The sequence below is a fragment of the Triturus cristatus genome, chromosome 7 (genome assembly GCF_964204655.1).
Source record: "Triturus cristatus chromosome 7, aTriCri1.1, whole genome shotgun sequence".
Classification (NCBI taxonomy): Eukaryota; Metazoa; Chordata; class Amphibia; order Caudata; family Salamandridae; genus Triturus; species Triturus cristatus.
Window position 1 is genome coordinate 910,944,986 of NC_140590.1, and position 26,560 is coordinate 910,971,545.

Sequence of the window (26,560 nt, forward strand, 5' to 3'; positions counted from 1 at the left end):
TTCCTTCATTGAATTAACTTTGTGATTGCTAGAACATGGAACTCTAAGTGCCACTGAATATCGCCATTTTTCGCTGATGTCTCAATGGTGTGTTAGTCCTACACTTTTAAGTATTGCCTATTCTATTCTATGAGATACCTTTGCTGCTTCAAATTCTCTTTGCACTTTTTGACCATGTTAATGTAATGCATGTTCTAGGTTCCAGTTTTGAACTAGGATTGATAGATTTGGCGCCTTTCCTGAGCAACCCCCAGCAGTGAGAGTTACTTATTTAACCTCTGCCAAAGGGACTGGAATGCTTTGTCACAAATTTCGGAAATTCTCAGATTTAGAGAGCTTGTCTTTGAGGAGGTCAACTACATTTCACAACAGGAAACTTCCTACACTCTTCTCACACAGAACGCACTGGTTGGGGCACAACGCCTACGCAGGGCTTGAGCCCAGAGGCACGACCATGTCTCACTCTCATGACAAGCATTTTTGTACATTGACACATCTTCATGTTAACTGCTTCATGCATTGTCAGGGCAGCCCTTTAGATCTCATGCTGTGTCTTCAAAGTGCAGCTAACAGCTTATTGTGAAGGCATTCCATCACTCAGTATCTCACCACACTTAAACAAATCTTTAGTAGAGAACTTAGATGCTGGCACAACTAGTGATTGGTTAAGTGGTTGCAGGAGCTATTGTACCTTCTCCAGAGACGCTGGAAATTATGCTATTTTGCTGCAACGCTTTTTTAATCGTAGACAGGGCTTAAGTTGTGCCGGTGCTTTCCGGTGCTTAGCACCGGCACTTCCTTAACAGGGCCGGATCTACAGTCTGACACTCTGACTCTGACTCTACACGCATCTGCTGCGCACGAGGCTCACCATGCACGTCACGTTTTTCAATGTAACTTACTACTGTACACTTGCTACTGTACTACTGTCCTCTCTCTTGTGCAGCAGCATTGTGTTTTTCGCATCACATCTCCCGAGTGAGTCAGCCGGCGCCGGCGGTTAACAGTGCTACCGTGTGGGACACTTAACCTGCCCTAAGCCCCGCCCCCAGAAGAGATTCTTCATTCTTCATGAAATATAACTGTGTTAATCATGGCGGCACCGCACTGCGCGCCGCTGCCGCCTTAGCCTCTTGCCTGTGGTGGGCGGGCCGGAGGACACTGGTTTGGGCTGGATTTTGCTTCTGATGGGGTAGGGGCGGGCTGTGCAGCAACGTGCGCAGATTTATTTCACATTGCCACGCCCTAGCATAACCACCGAGGTGCACAGCAGGCAGCTCATCAGGAGTCGGCCCGCCGCGCCCGCCCGACCGCCCGACGACAACCCAGTGTGGCGTTGAGGGCATCGATCAGCCACATCCACTAGAGTACTGTGTCTGACTGGTAGTATTAAGCAGCACCAGGCAGGCCTAATCAGTTATTAAAAGAAAAAAGGCCGTGCATGCAGCCGGTGTCAGTGTGCCCGAGTGAGTCCCTGCCGGCCGACCCACCACCGGTAACGGTAAGTTAAGTACTAACCTACTTAGTAATAGTACTGTACTGTACTAGTAGCTGCTACTAGCGATGCCAATATGCCATCATTGCCTTGGCACAAAAAACAACGCTGCATTTCATTTTGGAGTGTGGGGGTGGGGGGTGGCGTGACGACCCGACCGACAGTCACCTGATCACTGTGGTGGTAGGGGTGGCACTGGTGGCCCGGCGGGGCAGCTAGCCTCCGTCGGCCCCACATTTAAGATTCGATTAACTGGATATGATAATGCGATCCAGATTCACTGACTGCCAGCCCTGCCCAGCCAGTGCCTGTGTCTGCCCTAGTAGCCACTGCGGCGCCCGCCGGCCGTCGAAGGTGGTACACACACTTTTTTCATTAACCGTCCTCCTAGTCCTAACCAATGTGATTTTTCGATAGGGCCTGCCGCAGTAGTGTAAAGACAAGGGTGGGGCGGGCCCTGCCCGGCGTGTCCACACAGCAGCCACTGTTGCACTTGTAGTCCAAAATGGCGCGCAGCCACGCACAAATTACTTCACTTGACTCTTCACTTCTCGGGCTGTTCCCCACGACGAAACACACTTTGGTTTGGTTTCTGCGTGATGGTGTCTGGTCTCAGTCACTCAACAAAAGGCTTGGTACCGGGCATGCCCTGACGTCACGTAACCCTGGCTGCCTTGCCTAAACATTCCCTACTGTCTCTGGCCTCTCTCTCTTCCTTCCAAGAGTCTATCAGGGTCAGTTGGTTCAGTTTATGATATGAATGCGAGGCGAGATTGCGAGTTTCTCGTTCCCAGAAAATCGTACACTGATGCTGGACGGACTGGTCGGGGACCGGGTCTTGTAAAATAAACTGAGTCCGTCCGAATTTCTGAGGGCAGCCGCGGTGTCACTGATTTTGAAAAATAATGTTGTTCTGATTCTGCGCCTCACTCCCTGGCGCTCAGAGCACAGATGTTATGTCAGAGCATGAAAGAGATGGAGTGATGCTTAATCTCCCTGAGAGTGTTTTTTATCAGGTGAAAGAGAGTGTCCCCCTGTTCAAAACTGTGGGCTGTAGGCTGGATTATACCACTGTGCATTATCACTGTGAAGGCCACAAGCCACCGTATAAAAAGAAGTGTACATGAAGTTGAACAAACATCTATATGGTGTGGTTTGCACGATGTGCAGCTCCACTTATCGATGTATATTTTGAATGTAAGCATTACCACTAATAACTTTTATGCCTTTTAACAGGGGAGAGGAGTTGGCCTAATGGCTAGGGAGCTCGACCTCAGACCTGGTGAACTGGGTTCGAGTCTCGGTAATGACGCTAAAACATCCTGTGATTCTGGGCAAATCTCCCCGTGCCTAACAAAAAATGAAAGTGTGTCCTCATGTAACGTAACTGGTGCTATGTAAAGCGCTCTGATAACCGATTCGGATCAAGTTCGCGCTACATAAAACTCATCAAAACAAAACAAAACATGGAAAATAATTAAAGACACATCATTACCTTTGAATTAAAACTAAAGAAAGAAAGAGACACCCATCTAATGCCTAAATTAAATTTCACAAGTGAAAGTAGCAAACCAGGGATACATCCTCGCTTCTCCACTTGGCAAAGGTGTGTGATGCTAAGCCAGTATTTCTCTGTGCCTCGTTTTCCCTTATCACCACAATGAGAGCACCACGACATGGAAATGTTCCCCATGCACTGCACAAAAACCTTTCTTGTAATAGTCTTTAATATTTCTCTACTTACAACAACAACTTAGCCTGCATATTAGGTCACAAATTGAGGTACATACTAGGGCATCCTCATCACGGCAGTGAGGAAAGTGACATGAATTTTAATTTCAAATAGCAAAATCCACTTGTGTTGATCATTCTGTGCCCATTGACCCTCCCGTTATACAACACATTTATTTGATATTGGGTGATTTGGCTTATTTTCCATTGTTGCACACAGTAGCAGTGCCAGTTGATGATGTGGGTGGAGCCAGTGGAGGAAGTGGGTGGGGCCAGAGAAAAGTAGGTGTGGCCTCCGATAAACATTTGAGCACCTGCACTTCATATTTTACAAATTAAGCACTGATCGTAGATACATATTTGCCACACAGTCCATCATCTGCTGCATAATCTGCAAATTAAAACAAAAACTGTTTCTAGCTCTAATGGCTCAAATGCTACTAAAAACACAGCGAAATATGTTGCTGTGCAGTGGCAGGCCCTTCACAAAGTTTGACGGGTTATCTTTCTGTTGCTTATTGCTGTATTTAGTGTGACACTAGCACTAAAGACATGAAATCTTTGCCCAGACGATGCTAAAGATGTAAAAGTGGCAAAATAATGAGGTAATATCAGTGCTTAATTTGATCTGGTGGTTTCCGGTGCTCTTCGCCGGCACTTAATCGTCAACACTGGCGCTTAGAATGCAAATTCAATGCAGAGTTTTTCATGAGTACCTGTTAAGGACACATTCACTTTTAAAGGCCCAGGGAGATTAAGTGATTTGCCCAGAATCACAGGATGTTGAGCCTATGCCAAGACATGAACCTGGTTCCCCAGCCTCAAGGTCGGCAGCTCTTGGCCTTGTGTCCCATCCTCTCCCCACTTGTAGGGTTTTGGTTAGTTCTGTTATAGGCGGCACTAATTGGAGCATTGGTCTGGTGGAAGCCGCCTCCTGTCGAAAGCCCCAGCACTTATTTTTTCACAAATTAACCACTAGATAATAATATCACAAAATGTACTACATTATGCCACACAATTTGTCTTTTCCTGGCACATAATTTTGTCGGTCATGCCACATACTTTGCTCCTCTCCTGTCACATAACTCCAGTGGCTCTGACCTTCTCTAACAAACAGCAATTAGAAACATACTTTAGTCAACGATTGTAATTGCCTTTTATGTTAAAATATCACCACAGAATTATTATCTGACATAAATATTGTGTCCTAAATATTGTTCACATAAATATTATATCATTGTGCATAGATTTTCTGTTACTAACTCCAATTGGGCAATACTTTTGTAAGCAATATTTATAGCAGCCTATGTTTTGCTATTGTACTCTCTTAGTATGCTTCCATTTTTTTACCTTTTTTGAATTCAGCACTGTTACTGTGCACCTCTTCATCCAAGTACCAGGATGCCACATGTGGCTTCCACTGTGATCAAGAAGGGGCGTCTTCTAACCGGCAAAGTGTGATCACACTGGGCTTAGTCGAGTGAATAAATTGCGTATCAGTTTCTATCCTAAAATGCATATTATTTGCCGAAAAATATTGTGTGGAATTAATGCATTTTAGTGACCATCTAGGCTGAAAAAATCATTGCAGGAGAATTAATTACAATCTGCTTTTCGGTGAAGCGATGTAAGCACAGATGTTCAAACCAGCATTGTGGTGGCAACCTGATGAGAGGATAAAATTGAATTTTACACCATTTTTGGATTCACAGATGGTGTTAAGTAATAGATCCAACATTTACAGAGTCCGTCAGGGATATGGAAATTTGCAGCTGAAGGTGAGCTAGGCAATAAATAAGTCAGCAGACATGCTTGCACCTATGACTTTCCTTATCTCTTCTACCCTTCAACCGGGGCTACTGGAATTATGCCATATTAGAAAACCAAACTATGTAGCCGGGTTGACTAAATTATGCAGCTAAAAACGCAAACTATGCAACACATTCTGTACTATTACATTCTTGAAATGAGGGCCTTTTAGCACGCATTGAGACAGTAAGGATCTTAAAACTATAGAAATAACCTAGGGCTCCTAAAACTGAAAACTATACACATTCAGAAGGTCTCGTTCAGGAGGATATCGATCATAGAATGATTCTGGCTTGCATAGAAGGACAAAAACACAGTTTCATTTACACTGCCTTCTCTAACTTCCAGAGTAAAACTGTTTGTACAAAATACAATGCTGCATTCAGAATAAAGCATCCCTACATTTTTACACTTCTTATAATAAAAGCTGTGTTCTATGACTACACCAGGGGCCTCTGAAAGTTCATCTTTCCATCTAGAAAATGTTCTCCAGCATTGTATTGAACAATACAAATGTATAATAGACAAATGTCACACTAGGACATACTATGAGGTTTAAGATATTGGACATTGCAAAGAGAAATGAAGGGGGATATTCACAAGGAACTATTGCCGAGTTAACGGCACTTTATCGCAGCCAAAGTTGCGATAAACTTATCGCCCCGATCACAAGCTGGTGTTAACAGCCCACAGCACCAGTTTACTCGCGATAGCAGCTGCAAAAAAATCACCACAGATGACCCCCACAGCTATCGCTAATGAGATGCAGAGTAGGCGTTCCCGTGCAAAAAGCCGTGTCAACACCACTCCACAACTTTCACAACGACAAGCCAGAACTGCAATAAGAACACAAAACAGGCAATAAGGCGCGTTAGCAGCAGGAAAAAAACACATGCTCTGACCTGGTGCTAAGTTGGACCACAGCCTGCACCACAAAAGGGAGCCCAGCCAGCCACATCGGAAGGGCAACAAATGCCATGGAGCCACTGTTCATGTGGCCCGGACACCCAAGAGGGCCACAACACCCACCTCCACAACCCCAGGACCCCAACACCACCCGGAACCCTCCCTCGGACCACCAGAGAGGTTGTGCAGACAAAGACGAAAGACCCCCAGGAAACTCACCAGCCCACACACCCAACACCTGACAATGTCATTGCCCACTACAGGCACAAAAGGACAACTATCCTACGCATCCTGACCAACATCACCCAACAGGCCGACGGCAACAACACTGCGGACAACCAACAACCCACCCCACACAAAGCTGCTGGCTGTGCTGCACCTGTTGGCCCCTGGCACCCACCAACCAACACCCGCCAGAGTCAGATGAGTCTCACAGCCAGCCACATCCAAGTCCCTCACACCTGTACTGGACATCACCATCAGCCTGGTACCCCAGTCCCTATACGTCCAACACAATGCGCAGGATCTGCTGGAGACCAAGCAAGGACCATACGCCATAGCTGGATGCACGCACGTGTTGGGGGCAATCCACAACACACGTCATACCTGTGCCCCCTGGTGACACAGCACACAATCACCGCAACAGAAAACACATGTCTCACGTCAATGTGCAGGCAACGTCCAAACACCGTGGAACCTCCACCAATCTCGCCTCCAAATACCCAGCCAGTGTGCATGGTCCCTTCATTGTCTGACAGTCCAGCAGCAACCAGCGTTCCCAGGATGGCACCAAGGGAAATACACAGCCCCTTGGCAAGTTCCAAATGAACACCCCACTCACCTCAACTCCACAACCAAGCAACTCACAACCCTGGCAATGCACACGTCACAAAATCACAACCAACATGCAAAACAACATGCCCACCCACCAGACATGACAGAACAACGCACAATGGCAACCTGGGCAAGCCGTGAACATGAGCCATCAATGGCATGTCACCTCAGCCACACACTAGCCCAATGTAGGGAGAGGTGGCAACCAGGCATGTGTGAAGGACGCAGGAGAACTACACAACTACACAACTACACAATGCCAAGAGTGGCGGAGATGTGCTGGACAGACCGCAGTATGCCGAACACACCCATATCCATGGCAACATACACCTCTGGTGTACGGAGTGTAGTGGACAGTGGACGCAACCATGTCACCCCAGCCAGTAGGGGAGTTCGCGGAAATGTTGCCTCTTACGTCCCCCCCATAAGTGTGAGCAGAGTGGGATGGCCCGGCATACGCCAGGACAGCGTAGGGGTGTGAATAAAAAGCACGTAGCCCTGGGCGTGGTCCTCTTCCGGAAAGCCCAATGTCTCTGCCAGAGCGGCGCCTCTCACCATGCCACAAGGTCCTACGCCATCCTCGTGAGCGGAGTTGCCTGCGATCCTGTGCGCCTGCCGTACCCGGGCCGGCTGGACCCCAAACCCATCAGGCCCACCCATGCGCAGCCAGGCCACACTGATCACCTTCCGACACCAGCGTGTGTCAAGGAGGGCCCACCACGTGTCGGCGCAAGCTACAAACCCGAGGCCCGCGACCTTGACAGCCTCTCAGACCATCACGGCCTCCACGACACAGGCCCGCTTTACTCCTTTCTCGTTGACGTACTCTACTGCCGACTCCGGCCTACACCACAGTCAAGTAGATCACACATTTGGAACGGAGTCTTGATTACACCATGGCATTGAACAGTATTTAAGGCAGAGTTCATGTCACTATACTCCCTGCAATGTGGTGCCGCCAAGTCTGTGCATAGCATCACAACCACACGTGTCTGCGCGGACTACTGCCCTCGGCCAACGCTGCGCAAGAGTAGGTCACAGAATTGGAACTGAACATTGATTATTCAAAAGCAGAATATATATCATCGCACCCAAGGCGAGGCGTAAGAGGATGAAGCTTTGCAGTCTGGAGGGAATTGGATCATAGTTACGGAGGTGATCGAACACTACTGACAACTGCCCTGGTGTCATTAACTCTGTGCATAGCGAACCGTCGACAGGTGGGTGTGGGCCACTGCTGACCGCTGCCTCCGGCCTACACTGTGGTCCAGTAGGTCACAGAGTCTTGATTTAGCGATGGCGGAGTTCATATCAGTGTACCGGCACCATCGCAGACTGCATCCCCTCTCAGCACCGGTGCCACTAAGTCTGTTCCCCGACATTCATGGACACTTTCTGCTCGTACATTGGTGGCGTCTGAGTCTATGGACTAGGGGCTAGTTTTCATCCTCATGTAGCTGATACCGAATTGGTTGCGAAAACAAGGCTGTCGCTTTCCACTCCACCATTTGCTGCTTCCGGATAACATCAGACCTTCTGCATCATGCCCCGGAGGACACCTTCCTCTGTCCCCCGCAAGACTCCACCACTTTCACCTTCGACATCAATGAGGACCCGCTCACTGCGTGTGGACCTACCTCAGTGCACCGGAAGTCACCGTCCCGTGGCAGGGTGCCTGTGCTGGCTGCTGTGCATCCAGGGCCACTAACTCTGTGCTGGTCAGGTCCGGGACCCCTTCTTCTGAGATATTGGATGGCATCTGAGGTGATGGCCTTAGGGTCATCAACTCCATGTGTCTGTGGCCCTGCGCTGTCTGCTGCCTCCAGCCTCAACTGTGGTCCACCAGGGCTCACTCACCAAATCGAGTCCTGACCGGTCCGGACGTCGCATCACCGCAGGAGGCACACACCACCACCGCCAGGACCACCTCCAACCGCCATGTGCCAGAGTCAAAACAGTGGTCCTGACAGACTTACAGAGTTGCTCACACTGGTCGTGGATACCATCATCAGACTGATACCCTGCTAGGCACTCCAGGTGCCACTGACTCAGTGCACAGCAAGCCATCGTCCGTTACTGATTGAGTTTTGTGCTGTGGAGAGGTTGCGCAGTGATGTCACCTCAAGCAGTGTGGGAGACCTGGGACATTGATGAGGAAGATGATGCAGGTGTAACACATTCCACTGCATCTGCATTAGGAATATCTCGAAGGGACACAATCCAAGACTTTTCTTCACATGGGCGCGCTCAGCTGTAGTGCCCAGACCTCAGTGCGCTGCAACTAACAGACACTTCTGTTAGGTCATTGTGTGCCCTCTGGACTTACTCAGGCTGCCTCCATGATGCGCCTCAGTTGTCCCTGTGATGCTGGTATTGTCTGTTTACGTATTCATTGTGTTAACTGTTGTATTTGTTGCCAGCACCAACAACTCCCTGAGGGCTGGCTTGCACCCACACCACACACATCCAGCACAGTTGTCACTGTACATGTGGCCCTGCCAATAAAGGGGCCGGGTGCACATGCCCATAGCCAGTTCAACATAATGTCTACGTGTGTCCCTGTGGTCTTGTTGTATGCATGGGGGCCCAGGGCCCTACGACATTACCTTGTGCTGTGTACAGCGGATGCAGGCATGTCACCGCAGGCATCGGGTTTGAGCTTGGACATGTAGCTTTGTTGTCACCCACTCAATTCATAAGGGGAGTGGTCTGGGCCGTAGTACGCAGAGCCAACGTGGGTGTGTGACTGATATGTGCGGGCCCCTGGGTGTGGTTGTGTACTGTGAATGTGCATCTGTATGTGTCTCTATGGCAGTGTGGGTCTCCTTTGTGGGGTGTAGGTGGTCCCTGAAGGGTAATAGACACCAATCGAACTGTATGGTACACCACTAGGGTGTTCAATAAAGGATCTGTGCTGTTTTTTCAGGATCACCACTTGCTGAGGAAATATTTTCTATTTAAGTTCATTTTATGCAAATGCATCCAATTGCAAATCTGGCATGGATCTGTTCCTCCTGGACCTTCGTTGCACACCCTTGGTGTACCATAACCTTCAAATGAATTTACTTGAATATATTCAAATGTCAAGTACTATTTTTTGGAATGTGCCTAGATAAGAGGCCTTTTTTTATTTTAAATTTGTTTTATTCTATTTAATTTTTGCAAATGTATATAGCACTGACATAGCCCGAAGGCATGAGAGCATTTTAAAACAGTAGCATGATACAGGGGTACAACGAGTTACAGCTACAGTAATTAAATTCAGCCACTTGTATCGGTAGATGTGACCAGAACAATTGCAGCAGTTGGTCAAAGGTTGTACACAGTTAAAGCATTTATTTAGATGGTGGTGTACCATAACGAAGGTAGTTTGTATCCTGGTGGAGAGAGTACTTAAGTACTAGAGGAGTGTATGGGCCTTGATCATGCTCATCACATCCCATGGCTTAACAACATAAAGACATGTTTAGGGAGGTTGTGAAGAGCAGAACTCTTCTCCAAACCAGAACTTGTGCATAAGTAAGATCTCGCCCGGGTAAAGGAGTCCTTCTTTAATTTGAGGACTACTGAAAGAGAGGGATGCCAGTTGAGAAAACATAGCTTTCGTAGGTTTGTTATTTTGAATTCTGTACAATCTACTGAGTCACAGCGAGGCACCAGTTCTGAAATTACACTTTGCAATTGAGGCATTGGTTTCTTGGTTGCAGACCAAAACTCACTTCCAAGGGCCCAGGACTGAATTTGGCCCCACTTGGCAGAACATAACTCACAGCAGAGGAGCCCAGGTGATGGTAGCAAGATGCAGGTGAAGTCTTTGTTGTCCCTGAGACGTCAGCAACAGGAAGCAAGCACAGTCAAGCCCTTGGAGAACCTATAGATGCAGGGTTTAGAGAGTAAAGTCCAGTCCTCTCACTCCCAGGCAAGAAGCAGCAGGCAGTAAATTAACACAGCAAAGCCATCAGCTAAGTGGCAGTCCCTCCTGGCAGCACAGCAGCTCTTCTTCCTGTCAGATTGTCCTCAGTTCAGAAGTGTTCTGAGTATATGGTGCGAGAGGTACAGTACTCATTTTTGCCTTTGATGTAGGGAGACGTCAAAGAAAGGTCTTTGTAGTGACAGGACCCTTCCCTTCCTGGCCCAGGCTTTAGACACACTACAGGGGGGTATGCAGTTATTTGTGTGTGGACAGGCACAACCCCACTCAGGTGCAAGTGCCAACTCCTCCCACCACTCTAGCTCAGGAAGACCCATCAGCCTGATGATGGGACATCAGGATACGCAGGGCACACCTCTGCTCCCTGTGTGTGACTGTCTAGAGAGGAGGCACAAAGACTAGCTGTCTCTCTGACCCAGATGTGTATTCTAGGGACAGGCAGAGGCACTGAATGGTTAGGTAAGAAAAAGCCAACTTTAAAAAAAAGGCATTTTCAGACGTGCAATTTGAAAAACAACTTCACTAAAAGATGTATTTTGAATTTGGAATCCAGAGACACGAAACTCCAATTTTCTATCTGCTCATAATTGGAAGATACACTTGTAAAGTGTTACAAGGCAGATCCAATGCTAACCAACAGGAGAGTTAGGCGTGGCTGTACAGAAAAACAAATGTAGCAGTTTTTCACTACCAGGGCATGTAAAACTCAAAGGTACGTGTCCTACCTTTTAGCTGCATTGCACCCTGCCCTTGAGGCTACCTAGAGCCTACCTCGGGTATGCCTTACACATCATAAAAGGGAAGGTTTGGGCCTGACAAGTAGGTGAAATTTCCAGGATGACATGGCAGTTTACAACTGCACACACTGGCTCTGCAGTGGCAGGCCTGAGACAGGTTTAAAGGGCTACTAATGTGGGTGGCAAAATCAGTGTTGCAGGCCTACCAGAGGCATTTGATTTACATCCCCTGGGCACATGTAGTACACTGTACTAGGGACATATCAGTAAATCAAATATGCCAATCATGGAGAAACCAAATGCCATTACATTTTAGGCACAGAGCACATGCACTTTAGCACTGATTAGCAGTAGTAAAGTGCCCAGAGTCCTAAAACCAGCAAAAGCAAATTTCAGCACACAGTCAGAAACAGGAAGTCAGATGCAAAAAGACAAGGGGAACCACACCAAAAGATGCTAGGTCTAACAGACCACAAATGACAATGTTACATTAGAGGCCGCTATATGCAATATTACTAGCAGTGATCACCTCACCGCATCAGGCACGGGGGTCAGCAATAATGAAAAAAAGGCTTTGTCAAAGTGAAATGTCTCTACATTGATAACACATACCAGCCATAGCTGCAATGCCCCTGCACCCAGGTAGCAATGTTAGTACTAAGTGTTCCCAAATACCACATGAATTAGTACTCAACTACCTACGTTAAATATATTTTGGACCATTAGCCATTTTTCTTCAAACATCAGCTTATGAATTCTGGAACTACACACATTTTCGTATCCAATACTCACTTTTTAATGTTGGTGCACATATAATAATTCAACCAAGTCAAAGCTTCTAATTTAGTAGTAAGTGCTGGGCACAGAAGAACTATTCACAGGTAGCTGAAGAGCGACCAGTAGCTCACAAGCTACTCATTGAGGAAGCCTGCCTTAGGGGTACTCTTAACAATAAATATATTGTGACTAGCTACATGGAACAACCTTTCAATATTCACATATGTCTGCATTGACACTTTCTTTGTGATGCACAAATAACTAGTTTGAATACAAAGAGGTCAAATAGCTATTTGTATTGAAATGGGCATTAGCTTAACCCCTTCCCCGCGGGGGGGAGTGGGCCGCGGCGCCGCTGTGCTCGTGACGAGCTCAGCTCGTCATGATTCACAGTGGAGCTGTGCTCATGACGAGCTGAGCTCATCACGATCCCGCCCACTCATTAATTCTCTCGCACAGGCAGGGAATTATTCGCGCGTGGGCGGGCCGCGGCCGTTATGACGAGCTCAGCTCGTCATGAGCACAGCTCCACTGTGACTCATGAGGAGCTGAGCTCGTCATGAGCACTCAACCAGTTAAAGTCTTTTGTTTAAATAATTAGAACTGTATATTTTCATTTGACTTTTTTGGTCACCCTAACCCCCCGTTTTTCTTCTCTTGTCCTTGTGTCCCTTCTCCTTTCTTTTGTTAGTTGGCTATTTCCATCATTCCTTTATTAATTCTCATGTTTTCTTCAAGCGGGAGGGGCCCTTGTAATCCTCTGCTACGCCCTCCACTCAGCTTGACTCCTATTCTTTCCCTGTATTCCAGGTCCTTTCTATTTGCTACCATTATCTTCTTCTATTTTCAATTGTTATCTTTATTTTTGTTTTTTATTTTTCCTTCCTGCTATTTTTTTCACACCTATTTCCATTTCTTGCTTTTTATTTTCACACTACTGTTATTTTCAAAATATTTGCTTTCACCTGCAATTATGTCGAAATATGTGATTTAGAGTAGTCACTGGGTACTGTGTTGGCATTTATCTGTTATTGTCACAAGTTCAGCAAAAAAACATAAACTGTGCTACCTCTCTGACCAGGAAGTTGAAACAGGTGTCTAAAACTGGAGGATCTATTACTTTAAAATGAGCTACAGGTATGAACAAGCCAGCCGCTCTTCCCAGTTTGGTAAGCAGGATAAACGAAGGTAATCTGTTCAAATGCGCTCCCAGTGATTTCCAGTTCAGGAGTAAAAGGTTCTTTGCTATGTGAGAAACTTGACAAATACAGCTTTGATATTAAATAAATTAACCTAAAACCATTCTTTGCTCAGCATGCCAAATAATTTAGCATTTTTTTGGCATCATGGCACACAGGTTAATTAATAACACCTTAGGAAGTGGGGTCCTAATACACATATTTCTTCATAAAAAACTCACCTTATCCATGATATGCCCGTGATATTATTGAAATGAAATACCAGCATTTTTAAAGCGCACAGCTACCTCCGGAGAGGTGTCCCAGCGCTGGGGGCTGTCAGGAAGATTAAGCGAGCTATTTTCCAGAGTCACATGGTGCTGAGCTAACCTGCCGCCGGGGATTGAACCGTGAATCCTGTGGTCCGGAGTCAGGCACCCTGGCCGCTGCTCCACACCTCTTCCACTATTCCGTAAAATACAATTAAATGTTCTAGGAGAGCATCATAAAATTTCTCTAAAAAGTACCATGGAGTAGCCACAAAAACAAATAAAAGCCCCTTAGTGGTACCAGGAAGCCTTCCCAAAAGTATAATAAAAATAACCACGACTGTCATTAAATCCATTCCCAACCAATCAGAAATAGCTAAATAACTGTGTTGAAATCTCTCGAATTCTCTCTCAGACCGGCTTGGGACATATCAGTAAATAAAATATGCCAATCATGGAGAAACCAAATGCCATTACATTTTAGGCACAGAGCACATGCACTTTAGCACTGATTAGCAGTAGTAAAGTGCCCAGAGTCCTAAAACCAGCAAAAGCAAAGTTCAGCACACAGTCAGAAACAGGAAGTCAGATGCAAAAAGACAAGGAGAACCACACCAAAAGATGCTAGGTCTAACAGACCACAAATGACAATTCTTCCTCTGCAGTCCGGCCGGCAGCAGGAAGCACCCGGCACAGAGGCTCCCCTGAGCCAATCACAACCCTGCAATTCAGTGTTGTGATTAGTCTGAGAACCGTGGATCGGCGCTCAGACGTGAACAGGGATCTTGTACATGTTCCTGACCAGGCTGTGTAATGCAGCCTGGTAGAAGCATGCAAAGTGCGCATGAACTGTTTGGTCGGCCCAAGAGGGCGGGCCAAACAGTTCATGCGCACTTTGGGAGTGCACACCACTCCTTCCCTGGCCAGCCCTGCCCTGCCCCACACTGCACACAGGCTGCACGCAATAGGAAAAATAAAATGACAATACCGATACATCACTGTCATTTTATGTCATTATAATTTGATTTTTCCTTTTTGCGCAGTGAGGCAACGCTCCTCCGCCTTAGCGGAGGAGCCGCCGCTGCAGTATTTATGGAGTTTTTCCGCATTGCGTGCAGTGAAACTTACTGAACTTCCAGCAGATATCCTGTGGCTAATAATCGACTTATATGCGTGCAGTTATGTAATGTAATGTAATGTAATGTAATGTGTCTATCACCTTACACATAAAGCTACGTATGTCGAAACGTGCAGTTTTGCATATACTTTTGTCAAAAATAGATAAATGTGCTATTTAAGCAAGTAATGTATATCCCAAACTTTTTTCCATGAGTAAGTGCTCGTGAAAATTCACGATTAAGTCATTAGTAACTTACACCCTCTCACAGGAAAATCTTTTGAATCATTTGAACATATGCATCCTTAAATCAAGACACCTACATTTAATCTATGTTTTTTTCTTTTCTCCCTACAGCAACAACATAGCCCACAAGTACTATCTGGCTGTGGACCCAGTGTCCGGGTCACTGTTTCTTTCCGATACCAACAGCAGGCGTATTTACCGCATCAAATCTCAGATGGGCGCCAAAGATCTCGCCAGCAACTCGGAAGTGATCGCAGGAAATGGCGACCAGTGCATGCCCTACGATGAAGCCAGGTGTGGCAATGGCGGAAAGGCAGTAGATGCAATCCTGACGAATCCCAGAGGTGAGACTGCAGCTTTTAATTCAAAGACAGTGATACCATTGAATATGAAATAGACAGTCATGTTCCACCAGGGTATAAGGTAAATGCTCTCTCTCACGTTTTGCATTAGCAGAAATACACAAAACATCATGCAAGAAATGTACAAGCTGACTGGTGGCCCAGATCCCAATGCATACATCATTCTGTCATTCATCCCTTATTTATTTATTTTTTTGCATATTTATATAGTGCGAACTCGACCCGAAGGTATTGGAGCGCTTTACAAGAGCACCGTATTTACATTACACATTCAGGCACGGGGAGATTAAGTGATTTGCCCAGAATCACAGGATGTGGACGCCACCTCGAGGCTCGAACTCTTGTTTCCAGCACCAAAGTCAGCAGTTTAAGCCGACGGACCACATCCTCTCCCCTTAGGCTTCGATCACCATCCCTTCATTATATTCCAATCCCCATCTGAAGTAATTAGGGTTCGATAAAAGCAATATCTACGGAGTCTCCTCTTTAAATTTCCGCAGGTCACATCTGACACATTTATTTGGTGAAAAAGAGCAAGTAAATACTGGGATATGCAGATTATGGCACAGAAAGCTCAAACATCTGAAATACTGGGTGAGCGCCTGTTCAGATGTCAGTCATTCTAATGAAGTGCAGTTTAACTTTTTCCTCATATCAGATCCTTGAGGGAAAGATCATCTGAAGGGTCATTTTGTTGTACATAAACCTAGGCCACACCCACAAAAGTCCTACTCTTTTTTCAATGTTGCAAAAGCAACTAAAAAACAACACATTTTAATAGAGCTGAGCACGTAAATGTGTGAGGGAGTGATTGATAATTTAGAGGATAAACACTGACAACAATGAATCTGGGCGTCTACTCTTGTAGATTCATAAATATGCAAAAGCAATTAACAAACACAGGTTGTCAACACAGATGAGTGTACAGTGAAGCACAAATTATACTTGTTGTGTGCGTAACATACATCAAGAAGAGCTGAAGAGACAACATATGGTGCTCACATCGCTCACTGTACCAGAACCCCACATGCAATAAGACATGTTCGCGCCCAGCCGATAGTGGTTTCTTCCCATGGAAAGTACATGCATAGGTGCTCGTCACACTCTCAGGGTAAGCAGAACACCCTGCCATCTTAATTACGGGATGCCCATTTCCACACACCCACGTATCTGGCATACTTATGTTTTATTTACTTATTATGTGCCTGTCTGTCAAATACATGTTGCTTCGTAGATGATTCAGGGCGCTTTACAACATGGATAAGCGACAGGTTAGAGGTGGTGAAGTAAACTGATCACTCTTCAAAGGCCACTGTGGTTCCCCTCAAGGATCTTGTACTTAGATGACGATGAGCCCAATGTACAATGGCAACAGTCGTGTTCTAGACCACGTAAAAGTCATATGACAGTATCTTCAAGCTTGTGGTGGATGGAAAGAGAGCTTAAAAGGAGAATGAGTTTCCACGAATTGGCATGAACATTGATAGGAGAATAATGAACTGGCAATGAACAGGAAACTTTAAACATACAGCTGACTGATTAGGCTTGGATATTTGCTGATAGAGCTAAGACTGAGGTTGAGCTTTGCTTTGGAGACAATGTGGAGTGATTTCAGTGATGTTCTTTACCATCAAGGTCTTCAAGGTAGTGGTGAATACGCCTGGGCATCTTTGTACAAGGAGTGGGTGAGCCAAACGTGGTTTTGTTGCAATCGTTCAGAAAGTTCATTACTACATTTAATTCTCAGGGTAATCTTGTATGGGAAGCTCATTTGTGAGACATTTTGCAAAAACCATAAGTGATGGCAGGTGCTTTTAGGACTAACATTGATGATGGTCCAGACAGTTTACTGCACCATTGTTGTTCGGAGAGGGGGAGGCACTGAATTTAGGGGAGCTGTATTGTACGGCTTTAGGGACCACCTGGACTTCAGGAGAGGCCCTTAGAGACATGCAGATGGTCGACTGGAGGCCATAAGCAGGGTCTACTGCAGGACCGGTTGTTACTGGTCAGCTGGATACTTTAGGGAAAAAGGTCTCTTGCAGCTTGTTGGGTACCTGTAGAACACAGGAGGTCATCTAACTGACCCTTGGAGTCAGCTTCTATGTTCTGGGTAAAGCTAGGAGTAGGTCCAGGCCGTTATGTATCCTCGTAGACCGCAGGCAGCAAGTACAGTCCTTCTTCTCTTCTTAAAGAAGTCCACAAAGTGTTCTGAGGAAGGCTGGGCGAGGGTCCAGATTTGTAATTTTCATGAGCCTGCAGGTGTGGGAACACCTAAGACACTCCTAGCCCTTCTGACACATGGAGTAAATGCTAACATGCCCTAGCTGAGCTACTTTTTCAGTCATTCCTGTTTGCTTTACTGTAAACAAGCCCAAAATGCAATGTGGGAGGACAAATCTAAGATGGACAAAGTATTCAGGTGCTTAAAGCTCAGGCTCCTAAGTCTGGGATGTGTAGGGAAGTGTAATTGGAAATCACCATTGTCCACCCGCAACTAACACTAAAATCCAGGAGAAGCAGGCCTTGTACCAGTGCTTAATTTGCGAAAACAATAAGTGCAGATCAGTTGCATTCTCAGTTTAACTCATAATATGTTGTCTGATAAAATGTGGTCTGTCATGTACTGTAATAAAATGAATAATGAAACAACATAATTGTAATTGCATTTGCATAGCACCTTGATGAGGTGTTGAAACGCTTTATGACAGGCAGCACTTTGCTCCAAAGGTTAGTGGTTAATTCAGTGGTGATTATTGTTTATTGGGATTAGTCTTGTGCCCTCAAGGAGACCTGTCCATGCATTTACTCCAATATCTTTCGGGTGGATTACATAAGCAGAGTTAGCTGTATTTATTATTGGTGGTATGTGAGATCATGCTGATGGTTTGTCGGGATTAGTAGATTGCCTGGAGGACATTAGGAATCTCTAGATTGCAGGACAAGGCAAGGCTTTTAAAGAAGGACAGGTTGTGATCTTGAAGATGAAATGTTGGTAATTTGCTGAGATACCACATTAGACATTAAGTCAAACATGCACATGACTTAGAGTAGGCTGTAATCGTAGAGGAAGCATGCAGAGGATGAAAAGCGAGGAGAGAGTCATATCAAGAAAAAAGGTAAGGTGACAATCTGAAGTTTTAAGGAGGGAGGAGACACAGTCACTGAGGCGAGGTGAGGTGGAAGAGACTGGTTACCTTTAGAAATTCCATGGAGCCTTTCATTTATCAAGAAGATGCAGATTAGTCCTGAGCTCTGCCATTTGGTGGAGATCAGGCGTGAGGGGTGGATTAGCAGTTTCTGTTTTTTAGGGAGACGTTTCTAGGCTTGGCCTGTTCTTCGTCTGTCCTTGATTGCTTCGTCGGGGAGATCTCACACTTTATTGTGCCTAAGTAGTGGGTGCTCCACCTTGGAGACATTAAGCCACAGTTCTTTCTGCTGTGAAAAATGTCACTTTACACAAAAGCTGTGTCTACAGGGTGGCTTGAGAAAGGCTTGAAAGACAAAACGGGGCACCCCGTAGATGCTTTGTGGTAGACAATGAATACCTCAGGATGTTTTGTTTGTGGCATCAATCAATCAATGCCTTGTAAAGCGAGACTACTCACCCGTAAGGGTCTCAAGGCACTGGGAAGGGGGGAGAGCTGCTGGTCCATCAAGGTGCTGTGGCATGAACATATCTTCCCATCTTGCTAATCATGGAGGGAATCCTGCACTTTAATGACTTGAATCTGAGTCCACTAACAATCATGATGCGTCAGCTCAGCTCCTGAGTCAGAAAACCACACCGGGCTGCTTGTCGATAAGCTCTAAGCCATAGACGAATACACCCGGCATGCATGCGCAGTTACCGCTGAACTGCATGCTTGTGCACTAAGGAGAGACTGAACTCTGGAATGGAGAATCAGTTTTGTGATATCCCCACCCCATTCCAAGCCCATGAACACATTAAAACAGTCTATGGGCTTCACATCCACTGCTCAAATAACCCACTGCATCACCTAGCCAAAGAGGAGACCCAGCAACATAAGGCAGTAGGCAAGATTGTGAGAGCGAGCAGGTACCATATCGTGGGCAGCCACACACGGGGATGGCTTCTCATGATCCTTTGGGATGATGCCCATGCAGAAGAGTGCTGGCAATATAGCTCAGTGAGTTAAGCGCTTGCTACTGTCATTGGCTGTGATCTTCAAGTCATGAGTTTGAATCCCTACAGCTCAATTCATTCTTTCATTTTTCCGAGGTTGGTAAATTAGGCGCCACTAATTGGGATAGAAGCACCTATTATTTACTCACCAATAGAAACTACAGAAGTGGGTATGAAATGTGATATGAAAACAAGCAATGCATATTATTGCTTGTTTTGTCGTTATCAATACTATTCATATGAGACAACTATGAATTGTCAGGTGAAATGGAGGAAAAAATGCACTCGTGGGCGCCTATCATATAAAAAAATGCAGTAAGAAATGCAACATTCATTGAACCCCTCTCACTCACTGCACAATTATTTTACGACAGCTGCATACAAATGTATCTTAATTCTTATTTGTCTCACACAGGTATTGCAGTAGACAAAAACGGACTTATTTATTTTGTGGATGCCACCATGATACGAAAGGTTGATCAAAATGGAATCATCTCCACGTTGCTGGGATCGAACGACCTAGCGGCAGGTCGGCCGCTAAGCTGCGACTCAAGCATGGATATTACCCAGGTATTATGGTTCTCCTTCGCTCGCCCTGCTGTATTTAATCCCAGTCTGGCTTTTCATCGATGAATAAATTAGTGGGAATTACATAGGGCTGAAAACACTTGAATCCTCATTACTACATCTCACACTTACAACAACAAAGAAAAACTTTGCCTGTAGAGAGAGAGATGAACAGCAATGAAGTGAGTTCTAAGAATGTTGGTCCAATACAGGTCTTATTTAGGATTAGGATATTGGGTCTAATCTATTCTGAGGGATGCCAGAATACTTACCTGCCAAGAGAGGGAAGAGCCTGGTATGCTGCTGTGCTGCCCAATGTATAATTGAACTGTAGTAAATATGAGCAGTGCAGTATAATGCATTCACTTATAAGTCATGTGGAGGGCAGATGGCCAGTCTTTGCTTCACACTAACCATGCTAAACTCTGCTAAATCAACTTTGGGGCACAGAAAATCTGCTTGCACTGTGGGGTAACGGAGGGCGAGCCAACAAATGAACACGGAGGCCCACGATGGGGCTGAGCCACTGGTTTGGCTTGGTTCTAAGAGGCTGTGCACAAGCTGAGCCATAAATATATTTGGCATGTAAATCATGCAACAACCTTTGTGCAAAGATGTGATGAGGTCCCTTCAAAATTCAAAAAAAGTGTATTTCTTTAACATTCGGAGGTGTTTCATCTTAGTGCATTGCATTATACCAATGCATTGAGAGGTAGTTATTAAACGTGATACTTTTAAAATATGAATCTAAAAACATTGATGCCATCCCCACGCTGACAACAATAACTAAAGTAAAGTAAGAGGCTTTTCAGTTGGCATGTGTTCCCTATAAGTGGCCTAGGTTTTCATTATATATGGAGCAACATTATAGTCTGTATTTTCTGCATAAGTATGGACATGCCATTTCTGTCACCTAATCAACTGCCTGCTGCATAATCTTCAGATTTTAACAAAAATTAATTATTTCTTGCTCAAACGGATCAAAAGTTACTAGAAAAGCGGTGACACACGTTGCCCCACAGTGGAAGGCCCTTCAAAAAGATGACTGGTCACCTTTCTGATGTGTATTGCTGCAGTGAGGTCTTAAATGAGTACGAATAATGTGTAACCTTTGCCCAGACAATGTTAGCATGTGTAAAAATGATAAAATAACGTAGCATTATGTCACATAATTTGCCTTTTCTTGCTGCATAATTTAGGAATACCTACCACATAATTTGGTCCTTCATGCTACATAATTTCAGTGGCTCTGATTATAGTCTATTAAATCAAACACAAAATGTTACCTGTGTATCTGAAGGCGCTCTCATGTGGGATCAAAAAGAACAAGCATTGGCATAGCCAATAGGTCTCGCCTTTGGGACCTTATAAGTGTTTAGTTAACCAGCACAATATCCTTGGTGCAACAACATCAAGTGTTGCTTGTCTAAACACTCATAAGGTCCCAAAGCCGACACCTTTTAGCTATGCCAATGCTTGTTTTAAGGAGGCCTCGAAACGGGTCTCTATCGGGCTCTGTTTTGTGCCCTGGCACAGGGGGACTGCAGTGACAGCAGGCACATTGATGTGCACTGCTCACACTGCTCACTTCTCACTAGTGCAGAAGTCAAAAAGGCATGACATCATACCAGGCAGAGGCACAACTAAAGCCAAATTTCGGGGGCGGGGTAGGGCTACTAAAAATTTCGGGGGGGTGGGGGGCTGACTCTTCCAGCAATATGGAGACTGGAGCTGCAGGGGCTCTAAGAAGGGGTGAAAAACAAGGAAGCCTCTCTATAACACCTAAATTGTCTTTTAAAGACCTGTGAAGAACTCGGGTGCAGCTGTGTGTGTGCCCGGGAAGCTGTCTCAGCCTGGCTGCCACACACGACAGAAGGGGGTGGGGGGGGGGGGGTAGTTTGTGGAAGTATTTTCAATAATATATACAAGCCATAGTTCCATGGTTGCTGCTTATTTATCTTATGCAACTAACAACCATTGACAAAGCCAATAGTCCTGACTTCTTGTAGATATGATGTTGCTTGTTGTATCGTATATCTAGATACAATGACAGAAACAGCAAAATACAAGTCGGGCGGCACACTATGCTCAACACAGATTTTTAGATTAAGTGTTTAAGCAACGCTCTGAATTACACTGGCCACGCCCCTTTGAGAGCCCCCCCACAGTTTTTTCATCCCACTTAAAGCCCTGTGTGCATGGAAATTAAATATATTTCCACGACAACTTCCGGCGGCTAGTAAATAGGGTGGAGGGACCTCCGCATTTACACGTTATAAGGGGTGGGCGGCCCTATGTCGAGACATATTCAGCAATGCGACATGCCACGGGCTACAGTTTTCTTCCATATTTTTCAAACGAACATAACGAGTAAAACCTATGCTGAGGAACACACACGCATATGGTCTCCAGCGCAGCAAACCATTGGAATAAATACACGCCGAGAACACCCGCTCGTGAATCAGGGTTCACCAACCGTCCAAAACACCATTTAAATATGACGGTGCATTGAGGGTCAACTGCATCTCATCACTAAGAGTACGGAAATAATGAAACATTGGATAAATTCCGTAATACGAGGTGTCAGGCGAGAACTGCAGCAGAGACTTGCGTCACTGTCAGCGGGGCTTCCAATCGTGCGTGTCCTCGAGGCACAGCTGGTGTTGAGGACGGGGGGCTGTGGGTATTGAGGGGGGGCCACAGAGGTGAGGCCAGGAAATAGTTGTGTAAGGAAGAGCGAATGGAGAGTGGCGCAACCGGAGCACTGGCGAAGAGTGAGAGAAGGAAACATAAGGAAAGGAAAGAGAAGGAGCAGTTGAGATATGAGTGTGGGGGGATAGACCTGTGAGAGAGACCAAGAAAGGAAATATGGGGGTAGAGAAAGGGGGCCTGAGAGAGAAAAAGATTCAGAGAGGAGGGAGGTGATGAGTGAACAGGAAGAATGAAAGGGGAAAGAAAGTAAGTGGTGACGAAGAGAGAGGAATGAAAGTAGGGGGAGAGGCAAGTGACAGAAACTTTATTTACAACTGCTGCAATAGCTTTAAATGGAAGTTTATTTAAAAACGCTGCAGGATATTTATGTAAACAAGCAGGAAGTGGGATAAGGGAGGGGTAGGGCACGTTGCGCGCAATAAGGCAGAGAGAAGCACGCAGGCTGGCAAATGGTGTGCACTTTCACGGCCGCTTTGATGTTCTCAGTGGCCGCGCGGCTCACTGAGAACATCAAAGCGGCCGCAAAAGTGATCACGCAGGCTGACAAATGGTGCACGTGCCCGGCGCACATGCACTGTAGCTGGAGGCCTGAAAAAAGCCACTAGTTTGCACTTCCAAAACCCGCTTACTAAAACTCTCGCCAGAGTAGCACTAAAGCGCTGGCTCAGGCGAGACCTAAAAAGGAGTCTCAGTATAATAAAATATTTGCCTAGGCCCTAGAGTCACACAGTTTGGTCAAGCAGAGAAGCCGGGATTGGGCCTAGGTTTTCTGGATTCGCCCTGTGCTTTCAGCCTCTGTTTCACTACTTTTTCTTTAATTCTTGCCTCACGAGGTGGCCGGCAGAAGCCATGTGGAAGCTACAGGGTCAGAGAGGACCACAAGCTGAACCAGAGCAAGGCATCTAGCTCGAGATTTCTGTGGCTCACCCACCTCTGCTGTGGGATGGCTGCCTGTCAGAGTAAAAGGCAATTTAGTCTCAAATTGTATCAGGAGAGATGTCTACACTTTCTTAGAATTTCTACTTGATGTACTCAACCTAGATACATTTTCTTCCCTTACTAGAAATTTCAGACATTTCTTAAAATTCTAAGATGTAGCAGTTAATATTCTGCATCATCCCGTATAAAGAGGTGTGTTACTAATGATGGGTCCCCTGCTCTCATTTTTATAAACGTACAATAATGTTTTCCATCGGTTGCAACCATCAGATTCACCATCCTATGATGACTGAATATACCTTTGCGCAATTAAAATCAGTTTGTGTTGGTATGAGAGAGTACTGTGATACTAAACTATAGTTTACAGCTATGTTACAGGTTAATCTGTTGCTTTGTAGGTAAAGTTACTGACATACGCATAAAACAGATTTCTGTAACAATATGTCCTATGTTTTGCAGGTTCGAATGGAATGGCCGACCGATCTGGCGGTAAACCCCATGGACAACGCACTTTACGTTTTAGAGAACAATGTCATACTACGCATAACAGAAAACCATCAAGTGAGCATCATTGCTGGGCGCCCCATGCACTGCCAGGTCCCGGGCATAGACTATTCCCTTAGTAAGTTAGCCATTCACTCTGCTCTGGAGTCCGCGAGCGCCATCACCATCTCACACACAGGCATCCTTTACATTGCGGAAACAAATGAGAAGAAAATCAACCGGCTGCGCCAAGTCACAACTAATGGGGAGATCTCGCTTCTCGCCGGGGCAGCCTCAGACTGCAACTGCAAGGATGACGTCAACTGTAACTGCTATGCCGGGGATGATGGATATGCGACCGATGCCTTATTGAATGCTCCATCATCTCTAGCTGTAGCTCCAGATGGAACAGTCTACATTGCCGACCTGGGCAATATTCGTATCCGAGCCGTCATGGAAAACAGGCCCCTCCTCAATGCTTTTAACCAATATGAGGTGGCATCTCCTGGGGAGCAAGAGTTGTATGTCTTCAATCTGAATGGAGTTCACCAGTATACCCTAAGCCTTGTAACCGGGGAATACTTGTATAATTTCACCTACAGCGCCGACAATGATATCATCGAGATGGTGGACAACAGTGGCAACTCCTTAAAAGTACGCAGGGACGCCAACGGCACCCCACGTCACTTACTCATGCCCGATAACCAGATTGTGACTCTGGCAGTGGGCAGCAATGGTGGTCTGAAGGCGGTCTCCACCCAGAATTTGGATCTGGCTTTGATGGCTTATGATGGGACTAGCGGCCTTTTAACTACAAAAAGTGATGAAACAGGCTGGACAACATTTTATGAGTAAGATATACATTTTTATGTGTTTTGACTTTGCTGTGTGTTTCTAATTTGATTCCTGGAATATTACACACGTGGTTGCAGTGCATTTATCATCAGATTTACTAATAATTCCTTCACTCCATTTAATTGAGATAAACTGACACCAGCCCGGTTGTTCTTAGGCCTCTATCACTCCCCAGTGACATGAATAGGCACAGAAAGTGGAGCCCTCAAATGTCAACTTAACTATTTTACCCGATTTAATTTATTGTATGCCTTCTTTCCTCATCAGTAGAATCATTTTAGGCTTTTCTGCCTGCTCCCTCACATTTTCTTGCTGCTTGTATATTTGCATGCATCGCCATTAGGATCATGTATAATTACCCAAACCCCTAAGGGTGGTCATTCTTTCCATTACTTGCATCAGAGAGCTGGCAGTGGAGATCTGTGAGCTGAGGGGGTGTTGCTATTGTCTGGGAGCAAGATGTGAGTCCAGGTACCCGGAGTGCCATCTTAGACTTTCATCCTTTGAAGATGATTAATAGTGCCTTGTTAAATTGGGCAATTATTGCAGCACTTAGCAACAGCAAAACGGTGGTAGCAAGCGCTATGTTAAAAGCAATTCATAATTCTCAAATTACATGCAGGCATCTTAGAGGGTTTTTTCAGTAGGCTTCTACAAAGAGTTATACAGATATTTAATGAACACTATGAATAATTTAAGAATCCTTTCTAACATAATGACCAAACTAAAACTGAACAATGCATAGTGATTTGCATAATTGAAAAGTGGAGGGCGGGGTTTGGTCAGCCTGCAATCACTGAAGGGGGTCAAACAGGAAATGCGTGGCTCCAGGGTGCATTGCTTTGAGGCGTTTCAGGATGTTAGCATGACAGTTTCACTTAGTGCAATACTGGCCACAGGTTACATCTGGCAGGAGCAATAAATGAACTGTGTCTTTCTCCTGGAAACATAAGAGTGAGTCACACCTAATCCTGGAGTAGGTCACAAATAGCTGTAGAAAAGGGTTTGGAAATCTGTGCGAGCAAGGTAAGTACAGTCAGACCTAAGGCAGGTGTTACTCAAGGAAAGATCTTTGCAAATTGGGGCTAAGAATATGGAATGCAGAAACAGCATGGAAACTAAGTGTAGTCAAACAAGGAGGCTACGATAATGGCAATGATTGGAAGGGGGGTGCAAAAATGAAGAAAAAAGTGTGTTGCGAAACCCAGGATTTGCCTTTTACATGTGCGAGCTGGGCCCACACCAGGGCGCAGTCCTTTAAAGTGGAGAAGCACAATTTGCATTGCCTGATAATGGGCCATATTTATGAAATAAGTCTCTCCTTGCTGCGCAGCTCTGCGTCAGAGGGAAAGGGCGGGAATGTGCAATACGACACATTCCGTTCCCTTCTCCCTCAGCTGGCTCCATTTTGGCAGCCTAACGCTATCGCAGGTATGGTGCAAGGGTGCCTGTGTTGTAGGCAGGA

The 26,560-nt window shown here is 45.6% G+C and overlaps 1 protein-coding gene across 6 annotated transcripts in view; it reads left to right on the top strand.

Moving 5' to 3' along the window:
- Nucleotides 1-26,560, top strand: part of TENM2 (teneurin transmembrane protein 2) — a 2,740,530-nt gene that overhangs the window by 2,637,025 nt on the left and 76,945 nt on the right. For all 6 annotated transcript variants that reach the window (XM_085617838.1, XM_085617837.1, XM_085617839.1 and 3 more), the window contains 3 exons: nt 15,142-15,374; nt 19,955-20,109; nt 24,217-25,091. In XM_085617838.1, the coding sequence (XP_085473964.1) occupies nt 15,142-15,374; nt 19,955-20,109; nt 24,217-25,091 (1,263 nt within the window). The remainder of the gene's footprint in view (nt 1-15,141; nt 15,375-19,954; nt 20,110-24,216; nt 25,092-26,560) is intronic.